Source organism: Pelodiscus sinensis, chromosome 3 (assembly GCF_052426305.1).
Source record: "Pelodiscus sinensis isolate ZL-2025 chromosome 3, ASM5242630v1, whole genome shotgun sequence".
Lineage (NCBI taxonomy): Eukaryota > Metazoa > Chordata > Testudines > Trionychidae > Pelodiscus > Pelodiscus sinensis.
Window position 1 is genome coordinate 22,098,681 of NC_143054.1, and position 10,913 is coordinate 22,109,593.

The window sequence follows — 10,913 nt, forward strand, 5'->3', positions numbered from 1 at the left end:
GCTCTGATGTGTTATATGAAACTATTCTACTCTTAAGGTACTAGACATGCAAAATTAAAGCAAGTTAGGCTGAGAGGAGGAGGGAATATTTGACCATATGTCCTCCTGCAGTTGCTTTGACTTTCTACTTACCTTTCTGTTCTCTCTGGGCCCATTTCTCCTCGGCTACGTCTAGACTGGCATGATTTCCCGGAAATGCTTTTAACGGAAAAGTTTTCCATTAAAAACATTTTCGGAAAAGAGCGTCTAGATTGGAACGGACGCTTTTCCGCAAAAGCTCTTTTTGCAGATAAGCGTCCGTGGCCAATCTAGACGCACTTTTGCACAAAAAAACCCTATCACCACTTTTGCGATTGGGGCTTTTTTGCGCAAAACAAATCTCAGCTGTCTACACTGGCCCTTTTGCACAAAAGGGACTTTTGCCCGAACGGGAGCAGCATAGTATTTCCGCAAAAAGCACTGATTTCTTACAGTAGGAAGTCAGTGCTTTTGCGGAAATTCAAGCGGCCAGTGTAGACAGCTGGCAAGTTTTTCCGGAAAAGCGGCTGATTTTCCGGAAAAACTGGACAGTCTAGACACAGCCCTCTTGTTTACACTGAGTAATTGTCAGAGAACCCAGTGAAATTAATTGAAGTACACAACTATGAGAACAGGCTTAGGTCCCAGCCAGTGGAAGGAATCTTTATTGGAGACATCCAGGGGAACAAACAGCCTCTGCAGGTTCCTGGACAAGGTATGTGGGGAGGGCTTGGCTCTGTGCTTCCAGAAAGGGCAGGGTCTTGGGGAAAAGGAGAGGAGCAGCCAGCCCTCCAAGCCACCCAGAACACACTTCACCCAATCCTGAGAGTTGCCTGAAACGTGCCATGCTTCCCTCCTCCTCCAGCCCTCAGAGCCACCTGGAGCATGCTGAGCAGCACTCCAGCAGAGATTTAAAGGGCCCAGGGCTCCAACTGTCTTTGAATCACTGGGCCCTGGGGCAACTGCCCCCTTTGCTATACCCTGTCAGCAGGCCTGGGGGCAGTAGCTCAGAGAAGAGCATCAGAATCTACCCCCCCTTTCATATCCATAATCATCAGTTGTTGGTCCTGTTACATTCTACTTTCTTCCCCCTGTCTACGTCTACATTGGCCCCTTTTCCGGAAGGGGCATGTTAATTTCAGAGGTCGTAATAGGGAAATCCGTGGGGGATTTAATTATCCCCCATGGCATTTAAATAAAAATGTCCGCCGCTTTTTTCTGGCTTTTAGAAAAGCCGGAAAAGAGCATCTACACTGGCCCCGATCCTCCGGAAAAAGCGCTCTTTGAAGTAGGAATAAGATCCTCCGGAAAAGGGCGCTTTTTCCGGAGGATCGGGGCCAGTGTAGACGCTCTTTTCCGGCTTTTCTAAAAGCTGGAAAAAAGCGGCGGACATTTTTATTTAAATGCCGCGGGGGATATTTAAATCCCCCGTGGATTTCCCTATTACGATCTCTGAAATTAACATGCCCCTTCCGGAAAAGGGGCCAATGTAGACGAGCCCTCCGAGTGCAGTTCTCTCACCTCCCATAATTGCCCCAGACATCTGCAAGGTCTTCCAGAAGGCTTTTTCAAATCACCTATAATTTCAGTGATGTTGCCCGGTTGGTTATCTGGGACAAATACCCTGAAGGCATTACTATTGACTTGATTGAAGGTAGTGCCAAAGTGGAGACACGGTAAAATAATGTCCAGTAAACACAAGTGTGCATGCCAAGCATGGAGCCAATGAACCCTGTTCATCACAATCAACTGAACTTCAACCAATGTAGGTGGGAGGGGTTGCAACTGCTCTGCAGGATAGGGTCATAATTCAAAATAATCTGGACAAATTGGAGAAATGGTCTGAGGTAAACAGGATGAAGTTTAATAAAGACAAATGCAAAGTGTTCCACTTAGGAAGGAACAATCAGTTTCACACATACAGAATGGGAAGTGACTGTCTAGCAAGGAGTACGGCAGAAAGGGATCTAGGGGTTATAGTGGACCACAAGCTGAATATGAGTCAGCAGTGTAATACTGTTGCAAAAAAAAGCAAACATGATTCTGGGATGCATTAACGGGCGTATTGTGAGCAAGACACAAGAAATCATTCTTCCGCTCTACTCTGCTCTGGTTAGGCCTCAGTTGGAGTATTGTGTCCAGTTCTGGTCACCGCATTTCAAGAAAGATGTGGAGAAATTGGAGAGAGTCCAGAGAAGAGCAACAAGAATGATTAAAGGTCTCGAGAACATGACCTATGAAGGAAGGCTGAAAGAATTGGGTTTGTTTAGTTTAGAAAAGAGAAGATTGAGTGGGGACATGATAGCAGTTTTCAGGTATCCAAAAGGGTGTCATAAGGAGGAGGGAGAAAACTTGTTCATCTTGGCCTCTGAAGATAGAACAAGAAGCAATGGGCTTAAACTGCAGCAAGGGAGGTTTAGGTTGGACATTAGGAAAAAGTTCCTAACTGTCAGGGTAGTCAGACACTGGAATAAATTGCCCAGGGAGGTTGTGGAATCTCCATCTCTGGAGATATTTAAGAGTAGGTTAGATAAATGTCTATCAGAGATGGTCTAGACAGCATTTAGTCCTGCCATGAGGACAGGGGACTGGACTCGATGACCTCTCGAGGTCCCTTGCAGTCATACTATTCTATGATTCTATGATTCAATGGGATAGTGGATAGAGCACTAGGCTGGGACCAAAGACGTCTGACCCAGCTTGTTTACTGGCCTCATGCCAACCTTAGGCAAGTTATTGAGACCTTTTGGTGCCTCATTTTCCACATCTTAAACTGGTGATAAATGTACTGACAACCTTTATACAAGCTCTTTGATAAAATGTATTAAAGAAGAGGTGGAGGATTTTATTATTATTATTATTATTTATTTATTATTATGCCAGTTGTATTCAATGGATGCTGCATACACGCATTCAAGAGAAGAACTGTATCCAATATTTAGCTATATTTAAAACTCTGAGCAAACAATTTCATGTTGAAAATGTCTAATTTACATTTAAAAATCAGTACAGAAAGGGTTTTATTGTGCAGGACTTTCCAACAGGCCAGGGGGATATCAAAAGCAAAGAGTTTTGATTACATCTTTTGTTGGTATATCAGTTTTCTATTCTTTATTATAATCGTTCCAACCATTAACTAACTGTATGTCCACAAATACCTGTTTTATGACATATATTTTATTAAAGAAAATGTCTTTATTTTTTGTTTTTGTTCATAGAGATGTTCCTACAACTAGATAGCTAAGTGATGTATTTATTTTGGTAGCAAGCCAGACAGAAATATTTAAATCCTACTTTTGGAAGCAAAAATTATCTAATCACTCTCTAGCTTTTATAATAATGCATTTATCATGGAACATTAATCCATTAGTACTTATTTTCCATCCCATCTTTTCACTAGCACCTTGCTTTGAACACAGTAGAGTTTGGCTGTGATTTTTCCTTTTATCATATATCATAGTTACAAGATGGAACACACCAAGACTGAATTAAAAAAAAATCCAACACTGCACTTTGCTTGAACTTGACACCCAGATGTTCTGCTTGTGCTTCCACTGCTAACAAAATAGTGCATGTGTGAGTTCTGAAATTAGTCTTTCATCATTATGTACCAGGGCTTCATGACTGGAAGGTGGCATGTGGAAACAGCAAAGAATAATTACCTGTGAAAGGAAAATTTAGGTTCAACTAGCTTTGTGTTTTCACAGTTTTAATTTGCATAACACTTCACCAAAATGCCACGCTTAAGCCCTCTGCATTAAAAGCAAAGTAAAAAGCTTCAGATGGATTTTCTGTTTTTTGCCAAATCAGAGATTAAAGGTAACCCCTGACAAAGAAGTTCAGTCCATGGCTCAGTGCTCCAGCATCACTGATGTGGTTGCAGAAGGGATCAAAGGGATTATTAATAATAATAATAATAATAATACGATCCCTGCTGCATTGATTGTCATTGGTTCCAGGACCAATACAAATATAGGCTTCATACTCCCTTACTGTGGAAAAACCTGTGAAGTGAAAGGGTGTAAAATCATAGAATATTAGAACTGGAATGGACCTCGAGAGGTCATTGGGTCCAGTTCCCTGCCCTCACGGCAGGATCAAGCACTGTCTAGATCATCCTTGATAGATGTCTATCCAATCTGCTCTTAAATATCTCCAGTGATGGAGAGTCCACAACCTCCCTAGATAATTTATTACAGTGCTTAACCATCATGACAGTTAGGAAGTTTTTCCTAATGCCCAGCCTAAACTTCCCTTGCTGCAATTTTAGCCCATTGCTTCTTGTCCTATCCTCAGAGGCCAAGGAGAACAATTTTTCTCCCTCCTCCTTGTTATACCATTTTAATACCTGAAAACTGCTATCATGTCCCATCTCAGTCTTCTCTTTTCTAAACTAAACAACCCAGTTCTTTCAGTCTTTCCTCATGTTTTCTAGGCCTTTAATCATTTTTGTTGCTCTTCTCTGGACCTTCTCCAATTTCTCCACATTCTTCTTGAAATGTGGTACCCAGAAATGGACACAATACTCCAAAAGAGGCCTAATCAGTACAGAGTCGAGCAGAAGACTGACTTTTCTCATACTCAGAAAACTCCAAAGTTCATGTAGCAAACAAGAGATTGAGGTAATGGCAGAAAGGGTAGGAGATTTGGAATCCCCCTAAGTCCTTCAGCAACACAAGGAAAGCAGTGTCCATCTCTGTGGAAATTTGGCCTGACAATAGCCCTGCCACGCCCTTCTTCATTAGTAGCATGACTTCCTTAGAGACAAGTGTGCTACCCCTGGGTATTCCCTTCATAACAATATTATGAGTTGGAATTGAAAGTGTGGAAGCTGGTAAGTCTAAGTCCATGTGACAAAGATGAGGGCATGATGTGGAGAGCGGCTGTAACTCAGATCTATTCCTACCCAATCTAATGCTGCAAAAGCACTGATCAGATGGCTCTTGAAGTAAGTCTTCCACAGTCTGTTGCCATAAAGGTGCTGCACTCCCTGGCGCCCAAGTATCTGACCCCCACTTCATCCATGCAGTATGGCATACATGGCTGATGTGCAACATCAGAGCCTGATATTGCAAACAATTACTAGTACTTACATTGAAGTCCCACTGAAGCTACTAAACTCATACCTGGCAATCAGCACTACATCTATTGGTAAGCTTTTATGGAATTAAGACCCAGATGCAGTTATTTTATACTTAGCATCAAATTTTATACAAAGGGTGCACATGGGCTCCCACTGAAGCTAGTGTGAGCCCCATAATATGTATAAATAGGCAAATTTTAACACCTAAAAAAATTAATGCTTAAATGCTTATGTATAAATAGTTTATAAATGTTTAACACTTAAACAAATTAATGCTGGGGGGAACGTCTTATACATGACATCACAGAAGTCTTTCTGCATTAGTATTTTCAAACATAGATTCATAGATTCCAAGGCCAGAGGATACCATTGGGATAATCTAATCTCACCTCCAGTATAAAACTGGCCATAGACATTCCCCAAAATAATTCCTAGAGCAAATCTTTTTGGAAAAACTTCCAATATTGATTTTCAAATTGCCAGTGATAGGAAATCCACCATGATCCTTGGTGGGTAGTTATTCTTTTAAAAAAATGTACGCCTTATTTCCATCTGAATGTGTCTAACTTCAATTTCCAGACATTGAATTATATTATAGTTTTGCCTACTAAAGAACTCATTGTCAAATATTTGTTCCCAATGTTGGTACTCACACCTCTTAACTGTATCATTGTTAAACTTTGTGGATTGAGCTCTTATCACTACAAGGCATATTTTCCTAATCCTTTAATTATTGTAATAGTGTTTCTCTGCCCACTCTCCAATTAACAACATGCTTCTTGAATTATTGACTCCAGGACTGGTCACAATGTACTTTCCTTGCTCAGTGAGCTTAAGGTCACTGAAAGTTTTGTGGCCCTTGTGAACTCCTACAAAAAAAACTTATCTTGTACACCGCTGGAGCTATGAAAATAACTAACAGGCAATTCTCAGGGACTAGTTCTTCTGTCTTTCTGTCTGGTTTTAGCAGTGCAAATAAGCTAAATTGGTAGTCAGAATCTTTCCCTATATTTTGGAGCAGTACTTATACATTTCACATGCTTAAACCAATAATCAACAGCCTCTCATCTGGACTTCTTTGAACAAAATTCTTCTCTCTAGTTTTAACTGTCTTTTTTTGTCTTCATCCCAGATTATAGTGTATTCTATACTTGTCCTCTGCATGAAACACCGTTCGACATCAATGGAAATGTCATGTGCGACTGAATAAAGAATATGCAATAGAGAGCCATATTGAGGATGAAAGTTATAATGCAAACCCAAAAGGAGTACTTTGTCCTTTGATGTTAAACAAAGCAAAAAATATATCTTTTAACCCCTTTTACTGCCAAACTATTTTGTTCAAAGAGTGCACTACATTTTTTGTTCAACAGGCAGAGATTAGAAGTGCAGTTCTCAATTAAAGTACATTCTGTTTTGCTGTTCAAGTAATTCTGTGCAGCTGATTTATGCGGGCTTTTTTATTTTAGCCAGGTAGGTCACATGCATGCCTAAAGCTCCAATATTATGTTTTTAATAAATAGGACCATCCCTTTTAGGAGCTATATATTTGCAGGAGACTTATCAAATGTTTATGTTCAATGACACTTTCACCTATTTTTCACATTTGTTTCACTTATTGAATAAAAAGGGTTCTGCAGAGTTATTATGTGTTTTTGACAAATATAATGCCAAACTGTATGTTAAAAAATCCATCTGGCTTGAACATCAAAGATATTGCAATTAATGGAGAAGGTTTCTTGTCATTGAGAAAGAGGATTTAATACATTCTCTGAACTATAGAGAAGTGAGATAATTGAAGATTTCCAGAAATGTTACCATTTCAATACCATTGCCCCAGTCCTTGGGTCTGATTGAATTGTACTCAGCATTATACCTGGAAGCACAAGAGGAGAAGAATTGCCGCCTCTGAACTCCTCCCTATTCCTGGAGCCTAAAGGGACTGGTCAGACCTTGTCTCAAGTTAAAGCAGCTTCAGAGCCACTCTAACTTCCACTGTCTCATGTCATAATGCTATAGTCAAAATGAACAAAACAGATCACAAACAGAAGGCTGCCAGGCAACTCATCAGCACCAGATTCTACAGACTCCTTTCCTCTGAGCCCACTAAAGAATGTTCCCCGTCCCCCCCAAAAAATAGACAATCTGCTCAGTGAACTCCCTGCTACTACTCAGGACCAAATCCATACTAACGCACCCCCAGATTGCTGACCAGGAGTTTTCTATCTGCTACCTAAGATCCACAAACCTCAGGCTCAGCCTTCCCCTGTGTGACTCAGAAGGGGGCAGGCCTGACCTAGGCAAGCAGGCTTTAAAAAGCCAGAGCAGTGCGACCAGGGGAGCGAAGCGGACAGGGGACTGCAGACAGGGGAGTTGAAGAGGGAGTTGGGCAGAGGGAGTGACTGATGGTGATGAAGACCCGAAGCGCTTGTGCCAGTACTTCTCCTGTCTCTTCCACCTGTGCCTGTATCCAGACAGAGAACCTGAGCATGGATGCCTCTACCCAGGTCCTGGTGTGGTCTTGCTGTATTTGTGGCTTGCAATTCCCACTGAGTGATCTCCAGGCTGGGGGAGACAACCGTTGTGAAAGGTGCCTGCTGGTGGAATCTCTCAGGCAGCAGGTGGGAGAGCTACAGGAGGAGGTGGCCAGGCTGAGGAGCATTCGAAGCCATGAGGAATTCCTGGACAGTATTCCTGTGGAGTCCACGGAGGTCACTGTCCTAGGATGTGGGACTGTTGACCAGCCACTTATGGAGGAGGCGGTGGTGCAGGGTGAGAACTGGCAGCTGGTTACTTCCGGCAGCAGGCAGTGTTCCACCCCTGCTCCTAACCCTCCCACTGTGTTACATAACCGTTACACTTTACTTTCAGCACGAGACAAGGAGTCACCCCCCACAGTGGAGGAGACCAGGCCTTGCACCACCAAGGTTGAGCAGTCTCCTGCCACCACTGCGAGGAGGAAGCGTAGGGTAGTGGTGGTTGGAGACTCTCTTCTGAGGGGAACGGAGGCACCCATCTGTCGCCCTGACAGCTCATCTCGAGAGGTATGCTGTCTGCCAGGGGCCCGTATCCGAGATGTTACGGAGGCATTGTCGAGGATTATCCGGCCCTCTGACTACTACCCCATGCTACTCATCCACGTGGGCACAAATGATACTGCCAGGTGTGACACTGAGCGGATCAAGTGTGACTACACGGCTTTGGGAGTACGGGTGAAGGAGTTTGGAGCGCAGGTGGTATTCTCTTCTATCCTTCCTGTCAAAGGTAGGGGCCCGGGCAGAGAGAGGTGCATCCTGGAGGTGAATGCCTGGCTGCGACGATGGTGTCACCAGGAGGGATTCGGCTTCCTTGATCACGGGGTGCTCTTCCAGGAAGGACTGCTTGGCGGAGATGGAGTTCACCTTTCCAGGAGCGGGAAGGCCTTGTTTGGACACAGACTGGCTAACCTTGTGAGGAGGGCTTTAAACTAGGTTTGTCGGGGGCAGGTGAGCAAAGCCCACAGGTAAGTGCTGAATGTGCGGGACTGGGAGATGGGTTGGAAATGGGAGGGACTACGGCCTATAATGGCAAGGAGAAAGGAGGGTCAGAGCACAACAGGGAGGCAAGATCAAATCAGTATCTTAGATGCCTATATACAAATGCGAGAAGTATGGGTAATAAGCAGGAAGAACTGGAATTGCTAACCAATAAATACAACTATGATATCATTGGTATTACAGAAACCTGGTGGGATGGGACGCATGATTGGAATGTTGGTATGGAAGGGTACGGCTTGCTCAGGAAGGACAGACAGGGAAAAAAGGGAGGAGGGGTTGCCTTGTATATTAAAAATGTGCACACTTGGACTGAAGTGGAGATGAACGTAGGAGATAGCTGTGTAGAGAGTCTCTGGGTTAAGCTAAAAGGAGTAAAAAACGAGGGTGATATCATGCTAGGAGTCTACTACAGGCCACCTAGCCAGGTGGAAGAGGTGGATGAGGCCTTTTTTAAACAATTAACAAAACTATCCAAAGCCCAAGATTTGGTGGTGATGGGGGACTTCAACTATCCAGACATATGTTGGGAAACTAACACAGCGAGGCACAGGCTATCCAATAAGTTTCTGGACTGCATTGGAGACAACTTTCTGTTTCAGAAGGTTGAAAAAGCTACCAGAGGAGAAGCTGTTCTGGATTTGGTTTTAACAAATAGGGAGGAACTAGTTGAGAACTTGAAAGTGGAAGACAGTATAGGGGACAGTGATCACGAAATAATAGAGTTCATGATCTTAAGGAAAGGTAGAAGGGAGACCAGCACAATTGAGGTAATGGATTTCAGGAAGGCAGATTTTGATAAGCTCAGAGAACTTGTAGGTAAGGTCTCATGGGAAGCAAGACTGAAGGGAAAAACAACTGAGGAGAGTTGGAAGTATTTCAAAGGGACGTTGTTAAGGGCCCAAAAGCAAACAATTCCGCTGTGTAGGAAAGATAGAAAATATGGCAAAAGACCAGCTTGGCTTAACAAGGAGATCTTGCATGATCTCAAAATAAAAAAGGAGTCTCATAAAAAATGGAAACTAGGACAACTAACAAAGGATTAATATAGGCAAGCAACACGGGAATGCAGGGGCAAGATTAGAAAGGCAAAGGCACAAAATGAGATCAAACTAGCTACAGGCATAAAGGGAAACAAGAAGACCTTTTATAAATACATTAAAAGCAAGAGGAAGACCAAGGACAGGGTAGGCCCACTGCTTAGTGAGGAGGGAGAAGCAGTAACAGGGAACTTGGAAATGGCGGAGATGCTCAATGACTTCTTTGTTTCGGTCTTCACCGAGAAGTCTGGAGGTGTGCCTAACGTAGTGAATACAAGCAGAGAGAGGGTAAGTTTAGAAGATAGGATACACAAAGAACAAGTTAAAAATCACTTAGGAAAGTTAGATGTCAGCAAGTCACCAGGTCCTGATGAAATGCATCCCAGGATACTCAAGGAGCTGATAGAGGAGGTATCTGAGCCTTTAGCTATGATCTTTGAAAAATCATGGCAGACAGGGGAGATTCCAGAAGACTGGAAAAGGGCAAATATTGTGCCCATCTATAAAAAGGGGAATAAGAACAACCCAGGAAACTACAGACCGGTCAGTTTAACGTCTGTCCCAGGGAAGATAATGGAGCAGGTAATTAAGGAAATCATATGCAAACACTTGGAAGGTAATAAAGTGATAGGGAATAGCCAGCATGGGTTTGTGAAGAACAAGTCATGCCAAACTAATCTGATAGCTTTCTTTGATAAGATAACGAGCCTTGTGGATAAGGGAGAAGCGGTGGATGTTATATACCTAGACTTTAGTAAGGCATTTGATATGGTCTTGCATGATATTCTTATTGATAAACTAGGCAAATATAACTTAGATAGGGCCACGATAAGATGGGTGCATAATTGGCTGGATAACCGTAGTCAGAGAGTTGTTGTTAACGGTTCTAAATCCTGCTGGAAAGGGATAACAAGTGGAGTTCCTCAAGGGTCTGTTTTGGGACCCGTACTGTTCAATATCTTCATCAATGATGTAGATATTGGGATAGAGAGTATGCTTATTAAGTTTGCAGATGATACCAAACTGGGTGGGGTTGCAACTTCTTTGGAGGATAGGGACATAATTCAAAATGACCTTAGCAAGTTAGAGAAATGGTCAGAGGTAAACAGGATGAGGTTTAATAAAGAGAAATGCAAAGTGCTCCACTTAGGAAGGAACAATCAGTTCCATACATACAAGATGGGAAGCGACTGTCTAGGAAGGAGCATGGCGGAAAGGGATCTAGGGGTCATAGTGGAC

The 10,913-nt window shown here is 42.9% G+C and overlaps 1 protein-coding gene across 1 annotated transcript; it reads left to right on the plus strand.

The window, feature by feature from the left end:
- Positions 1 to 7,521: 7,521 nt before the first annotated feature.
- On the plus strand, positions 7,522 to 10,409 carry LOC149524629 (uncharacterized). Its single transcript, XM_089777039.1, has 2 exons — positions 7,522 to 8,264; positions 8,366 to 10,409. Exon 2 carries the CDS (start codon positions 8,643 to 8,645, stop codon positions 9,678 to 9,680), a length of 1,038 nt encoding a protein of 345 aa, XP_089633165.1. The 5' UTR covers positions 7,522 to 8,264; positions 8,366 to 8,642; the 3' UTR covers positions 9,681 to 10,409.
- Positions 10,410 to 10,913: the final 504 nt, after the last annotated feature.